Source organism: Gossypium raimondii, chromosome 7 (genome assembly GCF_025698545.1).
Source record: "Gossypium raimondii isolate GPD5lz chromosome 7, ASM2569854v1, whole genome shotgun sequence".
Classification (NCBI taxonomy): Eukaryota; Viridiplantae; Streptophyta; class Magnoliopsida; order Malvales; family Malvaceae; genus Gossypium; species Gossypium raimondii.
This window is the reverse complement of record NC_068571.1, coordinates 17787653-17808888: the sequence shown is the minus strand read 5'-3', so window position 1 is coordinate 17808888 and position 21236 is coordinate 17787653. Positions and strand designations below refer to the sequence as shown.

The 21236-nt window shown below is 32.3% G+C and overlaps 1 protein-coding gene across 4 annotated transcripts; it reads right to left on the bottom strand.

Moving 5' to 3' along the window:
• Window positions 1–13682: 13682 nt before the first annotated feature.
• LOC105800214 (hypothetical protein) lies at window positions 13683–21023 on the bottom strand. Of its 4 annotated transcripts, none has more exons than XR_008197838.1 (12): window positions 20764–21023; window positions 20553–20627; window positions 19864–20005; window positions 19451–19732; window positions 19214–19361; window positions 17252–18202; window positions 16908–17149; window positions 16755–16828; window positions 15874–15982; window positions 15438–15609; window positions 14866–15039; window positions 13683–14417 (listed from the first exon to the last, which is right to left on the bottom strand). XR_008197838.1 is itself a non-coding variant. In XM_012631205.2 (10 exons), the coding sequence occupies exons 2-10, from the start codon at window positions 20606–20608 to the stop codon at window positions 15550–15552; spliced, it is 2064 nt and encodes a 687-aa protein (XP_012486659.1). In that variant the 5' UTR covers window positions 20609–20627; window positions 20764–21023; the 3' UTR covers window positions 15232–15549. The 4 variants fall into 4 exon arrangements, 1 of the variants encoding a protein (XP_012486659.1); XR_008197839.1 differs by lacking the exon at window positions 14866–15039 and having other exon boundaries at window positions 17252–18075; window positions 18166–18202; XR_008197837.1 differs by lacking the exon at window positions 14866–15039 and having other exon boundaries at window positions 20764–21022.
• Between the last annotated feature and the right edge of the window lie 213 nt (window positions 21024–21236).

Below are 21236 nucleotides of genomic sequence, written 5' to 3'. Positions count from 1 at the left end.
AGCATTCTTGCTAGGTGGGAAATACTTCATAAGGAATTTTTCTGCTAGCTCTTGCCATGTTGAAATTGAGTTTGGTGGTAATGAGTTCAACCAAGCTCGAGCTCTGTCCCTTAGTGAATATGGGAACAACTTCAATCGTAATGCATCTTCGAGTACTCCGGCTAACTTGAAAGAATCGCTCACCTCTATAAACAGTCTTAAGTGTAGGTGAGGATCTTCACTAGGCATTCCACTAAATTGGCCCACTGTCTGAAGCATCTAGAACATGACTAGCTTCAACTCGAACTGTTGTGCCTCAATTTCGAGTCCTCTAATACCCGGATTAAGATCATGAAATACTGGCACGACATACGGTCTCAAAGCTCTATCCCTATCATCAGCAATAAGGATAAGATTTTGAGTAAGGTTTGCTTTGTTTTCTTGATTCAGATTTTTGAAATTCATCGCTTCAGTCCTTCTCTAACTTACTTGCTTGTCTTCTTTGCTGTCAAAAAGTTCGTTCAATCTTAGGGTCTACAAGGAGTAAATCGATGATTCGGTCAATACTCATAAACACCTGAAATAATCACAGAAAAAATAACTAAGGTAAAATTTGAACAGAAAAATAAACCAAAATGCAAAACTAACAACTTCACAAATAATGACTTTTTTTAACAAAAAACAGTCCTCGACAACGGTGCCAAAAACTTGGAACGACGGAAATGAACAAGTGTACACATTCGCAACAAGTAATAAAGTGACAAGTAAATGTCGAGTTATCGTACCCACAGGGATTGTGAAAAGAATTATTTATGAATGCTATTTAAAATACTTTGGTGAAGAAAAATACTTTGTTTGAAGAGGGTGATTAAAAACTAAGATTTTAAACTAAGTAAACTAAATAAATAAATTTCAAATTCACGATTTCAAAATACGATTTTAATCAAGATGACATAATTGTGTTAGATTAATTACATTTCTTAACTTAGAATTATTAAACTCATGTTTATATTGTTACGAATAAGTTCACGGCAACTCGGTAATTTGCTAACTTATGAACATACTCACCTACCAAAATCCATTTATCTCTTGACTATATTCCTATGTCAATTCGACCGATTAAACAAATCTTAATAGATAAATATGTTATTACACATACATACTTATTAAATCGAAATAATCTCTTGCACATATCCCTATGTCAATTCAAACAATTAACTCGATTTAATAAGCACATAAAAGACTATGTGAGGTAACAAAGTATCCTTACCTTGAAACAGTTTAATCACAATAATCCTGCAAGTTATGCAAGCCAAATGTATCGTCGATACGTTGCTAATCTAACCTCACTACCTTAGATGATTAAACATGCATCGATTAAATCTTGTGTCCATTAATTACAATTTCAATCCGTTTAAATAATTAATTCATTAGTTACCTAACAATTGTAATGCAAGAATAACTTAGTCATGATTTTACTTAATCAAGCATCTTACCGAGGCCTATAGCAACATAAACACAATTTCAATAATTTTAACAAACGAAATGCAATCAACCTAACACGAATTAAATTAAAGCTAAATTGATTAAACTAACCATTCCAACAACATAAATATCGATAGATATGTTCAGCATAACAATAACATAAATTAAAGAGATGGGAAATAAGAATCAAATCCGGTGTTTTTCCGTGGCTTGACTAGTTTCTCCGTTCTTCCTCCTCCGTTGTCCTCGTCGACCAAGACTTCTATGAACACTTAATTTCTGCTCCAAATATCTTATGAATGCCCCTTTCTTAAGAGGATAAATCGGCAAAAGAGCAAGGGAATTTTGGAATGGAAAGAAGAGAGAAAGTGGAGAGAAGAGAGGGAATATGTGAATACTTGAGGTGTGTTTTTAAAATGACCAGCTTAAGGGGGTTTTTATAGCTGAGGAGGGCTGCTAAAAATAGCTAAAATTATCAACCAAAGATCCCTCCCTTGGCCGGCCACACATGTGGCAAAGTTGATAGTTTCAACTTTGCTAATTTAGGCTTACGGCAAATCTATAAAGCCACCAATAGTGGAGGGGTTTGAATGCAACTTGAACAAGTCTTCAAGGGCCTCTTTACAAGCTTAAATAATCAGCTAATAAGCTAATTTGGGTCAGCTCTTGGGACGGTTTTTGGGCTGTCCATTTCTTGGTCGGTTCGCTTCACTCGGTTCAGTTCAACTAGACCACTTTTTCATAATTAATTAATAATAATTTATTAACCCAAATTAAATTGGATATAAATGAAAATTAATTATATTATGAATTAATACATATAATTTTGGACCGTCTTAGTCTGAAATTTAGTTCACCTCGATACTTCAAATTGCTTCTCGATTTTGTGCTTCTAACAGTGTCTGCCGAGCCATTTTTCGCCCTTTGTGAAAATCTGTCGAAAATAACCGAAATTCATAAAAATTAATTATAAAATCAACTAAAATTCAACATGTTCATATTTTAAGTGCACTTTAATTATTTTGTAAAAATTAATTATTTTTTCGACAAGAATTTTACCGAAACAGTATGATTTAAAGTTAAAAAGGGTATGTAAAAATGTGTAAATTTTCGTGTTTCCACAGCTTCGGTTATTGGTTCCACTGTTTTTCTTTATCAGGGATTTTAGCTGACTACATTGGTTCAATCTTTATAGGATCCTCTTCTTCTTCTTTGGGATCCTCACTCTCTTCAACTCGTTGCTGCAGAATAGAATCTCCGGCTATTCGGTAAAGGTCCCAATCTGTGATTGTGCACTGGTTATAACTTGTCTTCTTTACGTTTGCAAGAATTTTAGCTTTCAAGCACAAAATTGTTATAGTAAAAGGGAAATAAGCTGGGCTAGAACGTCTAGCGTCACAATTTCGCATTTCTCTCAAAATGATTTTTCTCACATCAATGGTCTTTACGGTTAAAATCGAGTATAACAAGACCATTCACTCTAATGAAATTGTAGTCCCATGTGTAATAGGCATAAGGTTGAATCAAATGAAATAGAACCATACCTTCGCTAATGGTGTCAAATATTCTCTGGGACAAATAAGAGTTCCATGCTTTGACACAATCCACTTAGAACTCGGAACTGTAAGTTCCTTGAGAATTTCTTGCAGATTTCCAGCCTCGATATTTCTCATCCAGGAAGAATATCTTCGTCTTCAAAATCAGGTAACTCAAAGAATTCATTAATAGCGTTTGAGCTTATTGGTACCTTGATTCCTCGAACAGAAACTTCTGTTAATTTGTTTGAGGTCAAATTCGCATAAAATTCACAAACTAATTCTTCATCTGCACTAGGTCTTTTCTCACAAAACAACTCCCAATTGAGAGCTTCGACAATTTGTCGAATGCATGCCATGAAATTGGTATAGTTGCTTTCTTTCAGTGTAAAGCCTTTTTCAAGGTGCATTTGTTGATTCTTGAAAACACTATCGTATCTCGTTTTGGCTTCTTCATAGTGAAATTTGTTTTGTGGTTCTGTAATTTGAAAAAAAATTTCTCAAAAATTCAATTTGCATAAAATATTAATAATTCAATAAACTGAAAAATTAAATAATCAAATAAAATTGAAATTTAGGAGAAAATTTTTCTTACACCTTTGTATAAAAATTAAATACTCAATAAATAAAATTAGAAACAGAAGTTTTTAATTGATGGTTGGTTGGAAGGGTGATCAATTGGTAGCTATATGTGATGGAAGTGTGGTGCACAACTAACAAGGGCCGTGAATTTTATGGCTAAGGTGCACATGGCACAAGGAAGGAATAGCAGTAGCACATGGCCTCGGCGTGAATAGATGTGTCGGTTGGGATAGCAGCAGCAGGTGTGGTGCGATGTAGGCGGGTGCATACTGGAACTCTACCGGATAATTTGATTTCAGATTAACTATTCCAAAAATAATATTATTTTAATAAATTTAATATTTAATTTAATTTAATACTTATCTTGATAATGTCTTGTTAATTTAATATTAAAGTGATTATCTTAATATTAAATTTAATTTAATATTTATCTTGTTAGATAAATATTCTATTAATTTCATATATTTAATATATTACTTATCTTGTATTAATTTAATATTAAAGTGATTAAGTTTAATCATAGTTGAACTCTCTAAACTCTCCCTATATAAAGAGAGTCATGGGTTATTATTTTTCATAGACTTGAGTTCAAGAGAAAGTTGTAGAGAGAAAATTTTCTGAAGAAATTATTTTAAAAAATTTCTAGAGATATTTTTTTATTTATAACTTGGCCTAAAAGTTTAGAGAAATTGTGAAATTGCCCCAATGGTAATTTTGTGGAAATTTTTTTGATTTAGAGCTTGAGGATAGCGGAGAAGACTATTTGGTCAAAACGTTCATCCTAGACAAATCGAAAAGATACAATTCTGATTAAGTGTTTATTACTTTAGATATCACAACCAAGTTCTTATTTTTGGAAAAAAAGAATTAAAACTCTAGTTTTCCCTAAAACTTATTTACCGTTGCATTTTTCAAACCCACTTTTCCAACATAAGCTTCCGTTAGAAACATGATATTGTTGGTCACTAAACCTTGCGTGGGTTCAACTACTTTGTACCATCAAGTCATAATGAATGACAGGGTTTGTCCCATCACAGATATCTTTATCCCATTAAAGACATCCACTCCATGCACTCTATAATGATGATTAATTGGAAAGTTCAGCACGATAATGTCGCATTACACAATACCTCTCGCTTAAATACCTCCAAGAACGAGAGAAGGGATCGACTCTCCAAAGATACCAAGCCTATACTCTACCAACTTATCTCCTACACTTAGCCTTAATACTTTCCTCTCCTCCACTCTTTGTAACCTTCGACACTCTGCCCCGACTAGGTGACAACCATCATATCCTCTTCTTTATCTCCCCCTTGTTGTACTGCAGTATTAACGGGGTGTATATGCAGCTTGTTCAAATCATGGGCTAAGAAAAAAGAAACAACTTTTTCAATATTGACGATCCGTACCAATGAATAGAATGGGGTTCGTCTATTCATTATCTAAAAAAAAAGGCTGGATCTACCATATCCTTCTATTGTGTATGGAATTTATGGTTGCCATTGGCGTAAATCCAATCTTGGAATTTAAGATGAGAAAAAATTCTCTATTGATAGCAAATGCTTATCCATTAAGCGAGGAAAAACCTATTTAAAAAGAAAAAAAATATTATGATTCGCCTCTTGCAAAGAATGACAAGCTCAGCTAGTCAATTAATCATCATCCTTACATATCATTCTATATATGATAGATCTCATTGTGGAAGATCTATTAATGGAAAATTTATGAGTAGAGTCGAAGAGTATGAACTGTACAAGTTACCAATTAAATGAAGGAATGAGCTCCAATGTATAGAGGGCCTCACCAATTAAAAACCAAAGAAACAGGAGCTTGTCATTTATTTATACATTTCTATTTATTTATTTTAGTTAATATTCTTTTTTTATATCTATATGGTATGAATAGTTTATCAGTTTGGGCGTGACTGTTCTTATTTGGGCTTCTTATTAGGCTACTAGATTTATGTTCTTAATTTATTATCATGAATATTGGAAAGAATTTGATTCGAACTTTAGCATAGGTTCATGAATACGCACATTTATATTTAATTTGATTCGATGGAGAGATAAACCAATGGCTCTTTCTAGTGTCCAAGGAAGATTGGTTGGATTAGTCCACTTTTCTATTTGTTATATATTTACTTATGCGGCTTTTCTTGATTGCCTCTACATCAAGCAAATTTGGTTAATTCCTTGTATTATACATTATATGGATAATATTATCTATTTTGATAGAGAAGAGAGTATGCCCCCTTCTATTTTTACATTTAGGATCCGACTTATATAATTGGTAATAACTAAACCATTATGGCGAAGAAAAATTTGATTCATAGGGAGAAGAAAAGGCAAATTTTGGAATAAAAATATCATTTCATTCTTTTATCCTGAGGAAAAAAAAACAGAAGAAAAAGAAAAAGCAAAGTTCTAGTTGAGTAAGAAAAAGAGAATTCATGAAAAGTTACGATGTTCACTATGAAATGGTACACCCACACATCTTCATCAACATTGCTTTTCGACCAAAAGATGGAGAATTAATTATTGAGACACTTACTTTGTGAAATAATTCCCGCATAATTGTTGTTGGGGCAACAAGATCAAGATTAAAATATCCCCTCTTTATATTATTGATGATAATAGAGAGGCCCCTTTATCGGGTTTTTTACAACAATAATATAAAAAAAATAAAAAAAATTACCAAAATGTTATACATTTTTTTATTTACCAAAATATATATAATTTTTTTATTTACCAAAATATATAAAAAAACCAAAAAAAAAAAAAAACTGGACCGATTTGGCGGTCCACAGGTCAAGGAACATGTTATGACACCAAACAAGGAACCTTGTTGGCGGCACCAAACAAGGATTCCTTGTTGGCGGCACCACCTTAAATATTAAGGGTGGTCGGTTGGTGGGGGGAAGAAGGAGAGGGGAAGAAGAAGAAAGAAAGGAAGAAAGAAAAAGAAGGAAAAGGAAAGGAGAGGAAAGAAAGAAAAGAAGGAAAGAAAAGGAAAGGGAGGAAAGAAAGAAAATAAGGAAAGAAAAGGAAAGGAGAAGAAAAAAAAAGAAAGAAGAAGAAGAGGGAAGGAAGGAAGTAAAAAAAAGAAAATAAGGTAATTTTATTATTAATTTAAGATTTTTGTAATATTTGTGTGTTAAAAATAATGTTAAGTACATTTTACGTATTTTATTAATTTATTTAGGATATATAATTTTGAGATATATTTAGCATGAAAAAGTAATGATATGTACATTATATGTTGATTAGGAATTTTTTATGAAATTGACTTAGGATGTTGAAATTAGTTTTGTTAGGAAAATAACATTAAAAGTAAAATGATAAAGAAATATATTTAAGAAAACATAAAATACGAAAAGAAAAACGATAATTATATATTCACCGAAAGTAAGAAAATGCGAAAAAATTATATCTTTAATAAAATGTAAACATAATGCACTGAAAAAGTATAAAATTATAAAATTTAAAATGACAATATTTTTAAAATAATAAAATGGGAGAGAAAAATACGAACAAATGGCCAAAATAATAGTGTATTACTAACTTTTAAAAATTGAGAAATAGTTAATACAAATATTTTAAAAAATGTAATGAAATAATATAAAGTAATAAAATAAAAATAAAAATATTTTTATTGAAAATAAAATCGGAAAAAATACTGAGCAAATGGCGTGGATAAGGATTTTTTCTTACACCAAATAAAAACCGGTTTTAGTAATTTTTTATTTTGGTAAATAAAAATATATATAATATTTTGGTATTTTTAAATATTTTATTATTTTTGTAATGTTTTATTATGGGTTTTATAAAAAATAATATAAAAAATAAAAATTACCAAAATATTATAACTTTTTTATTGACCAAAATATATATAATTTTATTATTTACCAAAATATAATAAAAAAGTAAAAAGGAAAAAGAATAAAAAAGGAAAAAACACTAAATTTATAAATTAATTTTACACTAAATACACTAAATAATACGAGTAAATGGGGTTTTTACAAAAATATTATAAAAATAAAAATTTACCAAAATATTACAACTTTTTTATTTACAAAATATTACAACTTTTTTATTTTACCAAAATAAAAAAGTTGTAATATTTTGTAAATAAAAAAGTAGTAATATTTTGTAAATTTTATTTTTTATAATATTTTGTAAAAACCCAGTAAATGGAGGATAATGGTTTTTTACAGTAAATTAATTTTAAAACACACTAAATTAATAAATTTAAAACATTATGTAAAATTATAAAATTAGAAATGAATATATTTTTTAAAGTAATAAAATGCGGAAAAAAAAAATACGAACAAATGGTCAAGTAAGAGTTTTTTACTAACTTTTTTTTTCAACTTGCGAGGCATCATAATGGCTTCATTGATTAGCAAAAAAAGCCACATATCTGATGCGGTTAATAACGCGGTATGAGTTATTATTTATTAATCACGAGTTCTATTTATTTAAAAAGGATAGACGTACAAAGAAATAATGTTATCGTAAAATTTTTTCTGTAATTTAACACTATCAGGACTCGTACCGAGTTTTAAGGGGCCGTGTGAGTGTTTTGAAGAATACTCCGGATGCACGGTTGATGCCGTACTTAGAGCTAGCCGGATTTGGGTCCGTAGACGATCCAAGATTAACCGTATTGCGCTTTCATTTAATATCTGCGCTAGTGGGCGGTGGCGCCGGAGACCCACACTTTTCATTTTCCGTGCGGGGAGTGCACGGTGACCTTGGAGGATGTAGCGTTGCAGCTTGGGCTCCCAATTGACGGGAGTCCCGTGAACGGAATATCTACATTTACCGATCCGGATGCACTTTGCTATCGACTTCTAGGAGACTCACCGGGACGGTGAGTCATATTTTCGCCTATCATTTATATGGTGAAAGCCAAGTATGGACAATTATCGGCGACGACCATCGAAGGCGAGTTGATGTGCTGCGCTCGGCGTACATCATGCATATCATAGGGGAGGCGATGCTCGATGCAAGCAACGACAAGGTGCATTTGATGTACTTGCCCTGTTAGGTGACTTGTCCGATGTTAGCTCCTATAGCTGGGCTCGGTGTGCTAGCGATCTTGTATCGAGAGCTTTGTCGGGTGTGATCCGAAAGTTCGCGACATTGGCGGATGCCTCTCACCGCCGCGATCTGGTACATGACGGATGCCGATTTTGGCATCGGTAGACACCAATCGTATGTTTATCCATCTTGGCGGTGATAAAATATAACTTCTCGTTATTTGTAGTCATAATATATTGACTAATGTTACCAACCAACTCAAACGCTATATTTGTTTTTTGTAGGTGGAGTGGTCGTCCGGCATCGGCGATCGTCTGATGTCCCGCTATACCGCCTCATGATTGAACAGTATGCCCGGGATGGGGTAAAATGCTATTCTAATATTCATGCTATAGTCATATTCATGACATCTTACTTTCTATATCTTACGCACACGTTATGGGTAATTATAACCATGTTATTAATCATGTAGTTTATATAGACGCCGTACCGGACGCCAGAAATTACCGCCGTGGTACCCTCGTCTGCGTACGTGCATTCGTACATATGGTGCACTAAAGCACCAATTATAAATTTTAACATGGTCGAGTGGTATAACGGGGATCGGGTGCTACGGCAGTTTGGTGCAATCCAACCTATCCCGGATCCGCCGTGTGAGGTGGGAGAAGTGCACGGCAAGAATAAGAGAGGAAAATCGGTGATAGATTGGGGAATTAAGCACCGGAAATTTGTGGCGCTGTGGAATGATAGATTTCATCGAAGACCTCAGATGGTTATGGCTACCGACTCGCAACCATCAGAAGAGTATATGCAATGGTACATTAGTTGCAGGAAGCCATATTTATACGGAGGTCAGTCGGTTGTAATCCCCCCGCACATGCAGCGACATGGGGGATCGTCCACAGCGGCCGAGCATGATGCAGATCCCATGGCATATTATTCTCTGGAACCACCAGAGCCCGAGCAGGAGCCCCAGCCAGATCCGGAACAATCTGGGTTTGTCGGTTCAGATAGCTATCATCCGGAATTGCCAGGCATTGACAATTTGCCGAGCTTCTCAGGGCCAGAATATGCATACGACTTTGAACTATTCGGATCCTACTCGCCCGGCCCATATCCGTAGCATTATGGGACTCCCACAGGTGCATCAAGTTCGTCGCTGCTGAACGAGGGACCTGTTTTTACTACACCACCACCTGCGCCAAATGATAATGTCGGTCGTCGCGGGCACCCAGAATGTGACCGTCGACCTCCGAATAGGTATACCCCTAGGACTACACCATCGAACCATCAATTTTAGGGGTGTATGGCACATGTTTGTACATTAACACGTTTGTACTTTTTTGTATCAATTTAATTATTCTAATTTAATTATTCTACTTTCAGTTATTGTGGTTATTGTTCAATTTCTTTTTACCAATTTAATTATTTTAAAGTTGCATTATATTAATGCTTGTTGTTAAGATGACTCATCGAAATAAACGCATACAAAAACTTAGCATCCATCTTCAATATTTAATCATCAAAAATAAACAAAATCTCGTAAAACATCTTGCACGGATAATAAATAACTTAAATAAAAAAACTAATGTTTCAATATTCAATTTTGTACATGAAAGCCATTTAACCACTAATCCTAATAACTAACACAATAATAATATTAATAATTTTATATACAAAATAATACTAACTAAAATTATTAATAACTAACTACAAAAATAATACTAATTTTTACTAACAATAATACTAACTAACATCTTAATAATAATAATAATAATAATAATAATAATAATAATAATAATAATAATAATACTATAAAATTTTTATTTTTTGTAATATTTTGATAATAAAACCCTAACTAAAATTATTAATTTGAGTTTTATTGATTTTAATCTTAATAACTAAACTTAAACAAAAAAATACAAATTATACAAAACAATAACAATAACAATAACATAATCAATTATTTTTAAAAAATACCTTATTTTCTCTTCTCTTTCTCTCTTTTCTCTTTTTTCCATGACACCTCTTCTTTCTTTTCTTTTCTTCCGATTTTTCTTGTTTCAATTTGGATGAGTTCGTGTTTATAACACAGTGGTGTGCCAATGAGGAACCCTTGTTTGGTGCCACCAACAAGGTTCCTTGTTTGGTGCCGCCAACAAGGTTCCTTGTTTGGTGCATGCCAATGTTCCTTGACTCGAGGAACTGTCAAATCGGTCCAGTTTTTTTTTTTTTTTTTTTTTGATATATTTTGGTAAATAAAAAATTATATATATTTTAGTAAGTAAAAAATGTATAACATTTTGGTAATTTTTTAATTTTTTATATTATTTTGTAAAAACCCTCTTTATCATTCTGTATAAGTAGCTATTATATTTGTATATATACGTAGGGGGCATTCAATCTCTTGTTTGCCCATTTGTTTGTTTTCTTTCCATTGTTGGATAGTGCAGTTTGGTGGATACTAAAGTTCTATCTTATTCTTAGGGTTTTTTTTTTTTGTTATAATTATCCTTTAATATTCCAAATTCCATCTCTATGGATTTATTTGATTGTATTGAAATTGTATTTGGGCTTAAGAATTGTGATTGTATGAGGAGATTATACTATGATTCTCATTAAGATGTTTGTCAAAAATTATTATGATTTTATATATTTCTTCATTTGCGAAAATATATTATTATAGCTTTATAATTGTGTAGGTAATTTATAACTCCAAATTAATTAGTTACATAAATAGTTGAGCAATCTTGATTAAAGATGATGAAAAGGATGATAGGTTAAAGAAAAAATTATGATAGAGAAAAATATCAAGACATAAAATGTAGATATTTTTATAACATTGTTAGTATTAAATTTTATTTTAATTATCTTTTGGAAGCCAAGGGTTTTAAATTTGTCTTTAATTTATTACAATTTTTATTTTATATTACAAATAGGTGACATTATCTTAATATTTGTTTCACTTACAAAATAAATTATTGTAAATTTGAAAGATAATTTTCATCAAGATTCATAAATTTTGATTTTATTGCATTTGTTAAATTTTGAAATTATTTTAGTTTATAAATTTCTATATGATTTTAAATTAAAATATATATTTAAATATAAAATGTTAAAAGAATACTTCGATACCAAGTCATTATTAAAAAATGAAATTAATTTTTGACATTAAATCTAAAATCATTAGTTAATTTAATAATTTTAATACTTTAAAAACATGATTTATTTTATCTATGATATACACACAACTTATCTAATATCAATTCTCAGAATACCATTTAAGTCAATCTTTAAGATATTTACATGATTTTTATTTTATTTTGTTATATTAGATAAAATTTTAATTAATATTTTTATATTAGAAAATATATTTAAAATATAAAATGTTGAAAAAAAATTTAATATTAAACTATAAAGTTGAAATTAACGTTTTGACATTAAATCTAAAATTTATTAATTAATTTGATAAAATACATTAAAATCATAATTACTTTTATCTATCATTGGTGTAAACATAAAATAGAATCCAACTCTAATTTCAATTCTCAAAATATTTTTTTCATGTTATATGTTATTTATTTCTATATTTTAAAGCAATAAACACATATATGCACTTGCATCCCACATGTCAAAAATTAGTTATTATTTAAATTCTTGAGTTGGTATCTTAAGTCAATCAGAAGCTAACTCAATTGAGAAATAACTGAAAACCCATTATTCAAGGTTTTTAGAACCAAACTGGTGGTCGAAGTAGTCAAGTCACAAGTTTGTACGGTTCAATTAGATAAATAATTTAAAAATTCATGAAATAATAAAACTCAATTCAATTGATTTTTTAGTTCGCTTCAACCAATATATACCGATTCATCGATACCCTTAGTCTAATCGATAGATCTGATTAGCTTCATACAACCATGCCATTATTTATACAAAGTAAATTATCTATACTATTATTTAAGTCTCTAATTGAGTCGATGTCACGAGTCAACTAAGTACCAACTCGGTTAGGAAAATTACTATGATGTCCTTTCGTATTTAAAATAAATTATATTATTTGATAGCACTTAATCTTTTATTTTAAAAACATTTAAAAATGTGCATGTGATAGTACTTGAACCAATGCCAAGTATATTAATAAAATTTTAAATTTACCACTCAACCAAAATTTTATTTTGATATTTTATATACATTTCAATTTTATTATGCACAAATTGTTACATCCATTAATTGTATATCTATATTACTTAAGATGACTAAATTAGTGTCACGAGTCAACTTGACACTAACTCAAGATTGATGACAACACCATGATAAACAATTATAATATATTTAGTATTCTTAATATAATTATTCACATGTTTAAATTTCATATTGCTCTATTTAATCTATTTCTTTCATTTTAATATAGTACATATTTCATACATTATTAATTAATTTTAAATCATACATTCCATTATTCATTTCATGTCATTTTTATATTTTAAATATGTAATCTAGACATGCATACTTGTATATTTTATAAAGTTTTTGTATAAAATCTAAGTTCTAAACATAAAACACCATAATGTTAGACTACTTTTTACCATTTTCATCGAAATTTTATCTAATTCTTATATCAATTGTCAATAGCTATACTTCTTACATAGTTCTTTTCACCATGTGATACAAACCCGTGCTCGGAGTTGAATACAAGTTGCGTAGATGCCCGATCGTAAATTGAGAAGTATCGTAATTGAAGGCTGAACAAATAGGCTTTGAAGTTGTTTGGTTTGTAAGGAATAGTTGGTGATAGTTCGGCTAAGTTTAGGTTTAAACAAGTTTGAAGAATGAACCGATATTAAAGGTGAATATCGACCCTACTCTTATATCAAAACTTGGTAACGAAATTTGGTTAAAAGGATAATAGACCGAGACCCACTACCAAGAGTGATAGGAACCTACGGTATAGGAGGGGTGAACGCCACACTTGTTTGGAAGTGTGATAAGTTCAGAGAAAAAGAATCGAGTTGACGCCACTAGATGGTGCTAAATAAGTCACTCGAGTTTCAAACGAATATTAGGAGTTGAATAACTTACTAAGCTTAATATTCATAAAAATATCAAAGTTAAGTAACCTTTAAAACAGTTTACAATGAGCTATTTATAAGCTTACATAGCTCCAGCCGTATAGCCTCAAATTAATGGCAAATAATTAAACACTAATGTTGACTTAAATTTCAGCTGAAATAATCCAATGATTAACTTAATGATCAGCTGACTATTGCTATAACCGAACAACCATGGAGCTGACTTAATAGCTGAGCAATTCATCTTGTCATGTTCGGTTCTTGAGCTGGAATAATTGAGTCAACAAATGGATGCATCTAATCATTGGTGAAGCCAACAACCTTAACCTTTGCAATACCCGAATGGTCAGCTGAATGCACTTTGGAGGTGAACTGAATTTTGCAAATTTCCTTATCAGCTAAGGAGGGTAAGTATTAATTGAATCTTCCTTGGTCAGCCGAATGCATGTACAGCAGTTGAATGAAGTTTGATGGCCAGCCGAATAGACATTAGTGTGAACACTTGGATAGGAATGGACTCAAGTGTGAACACTGATTTTTGAAGAGTCAGCTGTACAGCAAAGGGCTGAATTCATTGGTCATGTATCCCCTTGTCGAATGGACACCTAGGAGAAAGCAAGGATCAGCTTTCAAATGCATGAACATTCAGGTACTTTGTCTTGCAATTAAATGGCTCCAATGTATGTTTAGCTAAATTTAAAGGCAGCATGTATGTTCAGCCGAACCTGTAGAAAAACAAGAGACACTTGATTAAACACTCAATTAAAGATGTAATAGGCTAACACAAATTTAATAAATCTGACTTTTAACATGTATTAATTCTGTCCAAAACAAGAACATGTTTAATAGGTCAATATAAATGTCATCCCAACAAGAATTAAAGCTGTATGAAATTGGACAGAATTAATAAACTTAAAACACATTTAAAATATCCAGATTTTGACACGTTTAAATTCTAATTATTGATGTTTAAACCATGACATATTTATGGAACTTAACTAATTAATTAACTAATTAACTAAAACCGAATTAACTTTTATTCCAGCAATTAAACTATAGCTAAGAAAACTAGAAGTGATAATCATCCTTATTTATCCAGCAACTAAATTAACAAACTGGAATTAACACTTCATTTTGCACTTAAGACTCTCGTGTTTGAGCCAATGTCGATACCGTCAAGTTGTATCGTAACATGATGCGACCGAGTTCGCATCATCATGTCATAATCTACTATTAATTTGTCCGCCATAGCCTCAATTGTAGTGACGAAATTGTTTAATGCTGGCACCGAATACAACTCTATTAAACCCCTTCTCCAAAATTTGTAATAATAAAAACTTCATGCTACTGAAAACCAAAAAAAAAAAAAAAAATCATTTATCAACTCTAGATAAAAGCATTACCGCACTAAATTTTTTTTTATTTACATCAATGAACTAAGTAATGTTAACTTGATGCAATTCTTATCAAATTTCGTTTTTGAATTTAATTTACAGAAACCTAAATAGGTTAAGGAAAATCATAATACATGTTACTGTAAGACTAGAACAAATAGCATTTATTAACCCAAAAGACATGGTTAAAGTCGAAACTTTTTCTGATAAATATACAGAGAAACTATACATAATTTTCATTCTCCAGAAGCTTAAACTGTAATAAAAGGCTTGCAGTTAATGAACATAGAGAATTTATACGTAGCTTCCAAGACAAAAGGAATCAAAGAATTAAACTATCTCTAACCATACCATTCGACTGCTCATGTTCGGTTTCGATTCTGAACTGCCTGTTAAAAGATCTTTTGCATGATATTGGATCGGACCCGGCCAGTACAAGGATACTTTCTTGAATATTTTGGACTCAAAATGACAATGTTGCAGGACTACAATTTTTACTATGGACTCTTCTCCTTACTTCTGACTGCAAAAATCCATGATAAAGAAAAAAAAAATTATGTAAGCATCGGTAACAACTAAAAGATTCATGCTATGTTACCCAAACTTTTCACTTTTTCCCTATAATATCCATATTCGATATCTAAACAGATGACAACATTTTCTTTAAAAATTGAGCATATCCATGATGGATGCATGCATGCTTGTATCTAGCACTTATTCCTGACTCAATGTAACATAGGATTCATGTCTTCCATTTGATGCAATAGCAAGTAGAGAGATTGCTTACTTGACATTGATTTCCACACGTTGATTTACTTCGTCTAGGATCTGAGGTCTGTGATCTTGGGACTCCACCAAAGCGTCTTTGAATGACATCCTGTACGTGATTATAAATGCTGTACACCATAGCACCAAAATGATCAGGTCAAAAATAACACTATACACTTGACCATTCAAAAAGGAAATAGAAAGTCAACATTGTAAACTTCAAGAATATGACATTTAAGAGTCAAAAAGCGTCCTTTTGCAAGAAATACAAAATGCCTGGGTGTAAAAATTCTATCATTGTCCCAAGCTAGCAGACCATTTAAAAGAATTTCATTTGCAAACACAACTAGAAGAAAACTAGCCCAAACAACTCAAAAGGATAATGCAGATTGCTATATCATCACAAGAATATAGTGAAATCAATTAGAGAATAATATATATAATAATCATATGATCTGGAATTCTAAAAGCTTATTTGCTAAGATGGGGAGATTGCATAGCATTTTTTAAGTAACTTTCATCATGGTTGAACCCAAGGTATGTGATGAAGAACGGTTAAAACAGCTAAAAGAATATGGATGAATGTAATGAAGAACACTCTAACCAAAGAGTTAAAGCAGGTCATTGATAACTATAAATCCTGAGCTAAACAGAACAGATACAAAGATAACTACCTAACTTCCATGGAACTTGCATAATTAACACTACTAGTTTATACTATTTTAGTGAAAAACATCATTGAATAAATGGAAAAATGATTGGAGGAAAATGGGCAAACATTTCATGCATAATTTGTAACAGCGCATGCAAGCATTTACCTGGCTCTCTGGTTAAATCTAAAAGAGAGAAGACTAACTATATGGTATAAAATAGAGCACGATAAATTTAAAATGTGACAACCTTAGGCGATGTCTGTTGCAGGCCGTGAAGAAGGCAACAAATCCATTTAATATACTTCTGACAGCACGAAAAACCTGAAAAGAGAACAGAAAATATAAGTAAAATAAACATAAAGAAAGATATATTAATCAAGATACAGTAATGTCTTCTAACCTGGGAAAAAAGGTCATTCCAAAGTGAACGCCATACAGAAACCTCATACGTGCTGCTCACTGTAGCTTCAGAAGCTGAAGCAAGTTGAATTATGCTACTTGATAACCTCCATATATCTCCAACCAAATCAGAAATGAAGCCACAAACAAAAGCCACAATACTGGATAATGCAAGGACCAGGCGTATTGGGGCAAATAGTATTTCCCAAAGAATCCAAAATATAGGATACAAGATGGAAGTCACTGTAGTAGCATGAAATACAAAGAATGAACATGACTAATATATTAAATCAAAGCCCTTAAAAAAGAAATAGCTTACGGAATTTCAATCATCTGATGACTTACCAATGTTCCAGAGAACCAAGCCAATGAACCATATGGGCCTCAGTAGAACCTCTATGAGATCCTCCATTAGACTGCAGAGAGAACCAAACACAGTCCAAATGACTGAAAATAAGCACTCCACTAGTTCACTGAACATATTCCAAATTGGCAAAAGGAAGCCCCAACATTCCATAAATGGTTCTGCTAATGGCAAATAAAGAACAGAGAAAAATGACCGAGTAGCATGTGTTGCTGTCAAAAACCACTCAACAGCCTTCTGAAAGTTATGTAGAAATAGCATAGTTCCCAAGTACTTGATCCTTGACACCATCTCCCAGGTTTCTATCCAATCAAAAAGTGGCCCACATAAACGAGAAGCAGTTGCCTTAAGAACAGGGACATTTTTGTATAAATCATAAAATCCTATTAGAACCGTAATGATTGAAATCAAAACATATAGAGCTCTGGCCAGAGGGCACATCCATGGGCGATAGATATGGCAGAAGCCAGGATATGATTGAAGGAATATCACCCAAGACGGAAGACCAGCCTCCAATAAATGAAGTAACCTCAGATCAGGCATTATTATTTGCTGTAACTTAAATGGGAGATCTCTATCATCAAATCTAAACAAAATAAGAACATCCCTATACTCCGTAGCTTCCACAGCATTTTCATTAGAGTTCCCTAATGAGCTTTCAGCTTGCCCTCGGGTTTCCTCACAATAGGCATCAACTTCAACTCCGGTACCATTTGCCCTAGTTACTTTCCTTCTCTTATAAGGCCCAGTAGGAGGAGGAGTGTGCGGTTCAGAAGTATCGCATTCCACTGTTCCAGGATAAACCCTGAAATTGCCACAATGATCATGAGGGAAATCTTCCTCAATGCTGAAACTATCACCACAGATATTTTCATCATCGTCAAAAGGGATTGACCTGGGAAAATCCTTTTCAGCATCATAGAAGACCTCCCCTAAATATCATCCAAATTACATACTGTATCAACACAGCAAATTTATTGCATTGAGAGAGAGAGGGAAAAAAGAAAAAGGGAGATAATGTTCAGGCTTCAAAGGGTTATCAAGTGGTAAGCAGCAAAATTGACATGCAGAGGACATGCTCCGGCTCCTAACCACACTCTTTGAGCAATATAACTGAGTTATCCTTACCAAAGTTACTTAAAAGTGAGAGACTACAATCTTCTCTATAGGGCTTCTAGGTTGCTGGAAGCAAAAAAAGAAATGCTAGACGACCGGACAACACCGGTCAGTCAAACTGGCAGCCTATTCGATCCATACACTATATTAAAACCACTTATTGGTCGAATCAGTTAACCAGTTATAAACCTGGCAAATACCAGACTGAACTGCCTTTTTTTTAATTTTATTTGTTGTTAATGAAATTTGAAACTCCAAATTTTAGTTTTATATTAAACACCTCATGACTAGGCCAAATGAATAGCTTTCTTAATTATTAGCCACCAGGTCCAACCCGCTGAACTGGAAGGCAGAGATCTAATTGGTTCAACCTCCGTTCAGGTTTTTCTAATCTTGGTGCTAGGGAGTTTTGATTATTAACAATATATTTTTCAGTTCAAAGGGAACAGAATAGAGAAAATGAGACAGAAAGCTGATGAGAATGAGTTTGGCTTGACTTCGATAAGCTAAACTCTTGTGGTAAAATTATCAAAATACACATTGAACAGGCTTTCTTTATTTTAAATTACTTAAGACTTTCAAAGGTTGATTTGACCCTCCATCAATTGTACTTACACCTAGTGAGATAAAAAGTGACCAAATATACTTTGGTTCTTGCAGACATACTTCTTCAGTTTGCAATTTCTTACTTCATACATAAATATATATACATATATATTGTGAGTCCAAAGGATATAAAATGCTGAGGAAAGGTAATCTTGTGCAACTCGAGAATCATAAAGACAACTTTTGTTCTAGTGTCATAAAATATTCAGGCAAAAACATACCAATTGTCGAATTCAGGTACTCCTTCAGATGCCGCTGCTCCAACAATGTTCCGGAGAACCATGAAGATAGACACTTTGCTGCTTGATCAATGCTGTCAAATTCCCATCTTCGCATGAATTTAGCCTCTATGGCTAGAGAGGTATCAGTCTGAAAATGAGAAGAAAATTGCTAAACACGGAGACCTTGAAGGAGAACCACAAACAAAAAAATTATTGAGCACATACAAGAACAAATACCTGAAGTTCATTCAAGTAGTTAAGACCTCGAACATTGGACCATGAAACTTCAAATACAATGAAGCCATACAATGTCCTATGCAGCTCATTGCTAAGAAGCGAAGAGGTTTTCAATGTCTTAACAGGTAGCAAAATTCTCTTTTTCGACAGCATTGCAGCATCTACCAAAGAGAACCATCTCTCCAACTTCTTGGCATCTTTAGCATTTGATTTGGAAGAAGCTTCTTTTCCATCCTTTCTTGCCCTACGACCTTTGGTGTTAGCAAAAGGAGATAACCTGGACTGTAAAATGTAAATAGGAAGAAAAAAATCCACTTAAATTCATTAAAATATTCTAATCATTTGAAAATTAAAAATAATTAAATAAAACCATATATTTCAAAAGAATCAAAATAAAAGGTGTGCTCAACAACCTTGGTAACCATCAATTGCCACAAGTGAGCAGGACGTGAACCTAAGTCCCTGAGCCATGGCCGGTTGTCCACCAAAATGTAGAATTTGTTACTTTCAGGGGCCAAGAAAAGGCTAAGATCCGATAGATAAGACTGCAAGTCTCTGCAATCAGAGATTAGACAATAAAATTTAATATAATACATAAGAAAAGTGGAAAACCCTGAGAAATAACTCAGTGATTCTGATATTTCCCATAAAGCAAGTGCTTAGAATAAATCAATTGATTAACGCCCAGGATTTGATATTTCTACAAATGAAGTCCTAGAAACACACAAAATTACCATATAAAAAAATGTATCAACACTCGTTAAAAGAAAAAAAAAGTCACTAATCAGAAATCGGAAAAAAAAAAAAAAAAGACTGAAGAAGCTTATTCATAACATGACTGTAAGAAGTATGACTAGCAGCTGAAGCAGATGTTAACCAACTCATATTTTTCTAATCATAAACGCATATACCGGAAATGAGCATTGAAATATGATCCCAACATATATGAAAAACTTCGAAAAAAGGAAATGCATATACCGCCTCAAACATGTATATCTATGACAGTCCATCCGAGTCCGTGAACATAGTCTGAAGCCAAAATTTCAACTTCTACTAGATCAAGCATACAGATGGTAAAAGTAAAAAAAGTTAAAAGAATTACCCGATTTGGAGACTGGTTAAAGGAAAAACAGAGCGCTCATCGTCGTGCTTCCCCATCAAAATTAAGCTCTAAGCTCTGTTTTTAATTTCAAATTACAGCAAACCACAGCTTAACAATTAGCATATAAGAAATAAAAATTCATTCATATCCAAAATAAACAACATTACTATATATATATATAGATACTAAGAAAGAGAGGAAAATAGTAGACCTTGAAGAAAGGAATTCCATGAAAATGGAAGAGATAAAACAAAAAAGGGAGAGAAAAGGAAGGAAAACAATCACACTTTTAACTTCATAACAAAACATTTAATAAAAGAGAGAGAATCAGATTAAAAGGCAAAAAGAAAATGAAATTGTTTTGTATTAAATGAAATGCAAGGAAATAATAATGGTTGAGAGGGAAAGAGTTTGGTTGGGTTGGAACTTGGAAGTCGTGATGAAGGAAGGCAAGATTCGACACGTTCACAACACGTCTATGTGTATTCAAAAATTATTGGATATTCGAAATAAATAATAAATAAATAAGAGTTACTACTTATTATTGATGTGAGAGCTTTGGAGGAAACTGGAAAGAAGTGGAAGACGAAGGCTAAAATGGTAAAATTAAAAGGAGATCTGATCTAACTAATATACTCACGCGCCGAGAATAGCCTTACGATGTGCTTCGCCTGTTTCTATTTA

What these genes read in the sequence shown, in the direction of transcription:
- LOC105800214 (XM_012631205.2), bottom strand. Translation starts at nt 20,608, where the DNA reads ATGGGGAAGCACGACGATGAGCGCTCTGTTTTTCCTTTAACCAGTCTC. An exon ending in TTAACCAGTCTCCAAATCGG is followed by an intron (nt 20,006 to 20,552) that starts GTAATTCTTTTA and finishes CTCTGATTGCAG; the next exon opens with AGACTTGCAGTCTTATCTAT. An exon ending in GGCAATTGATGGTTACCAAG is followed by an intron (nt 19,733 to 19,863) that starts GTTGTTGAGCAC and finishes TACATTTTACAG; the next exon opens with TCCAGGTTATCTCCTTTTGC.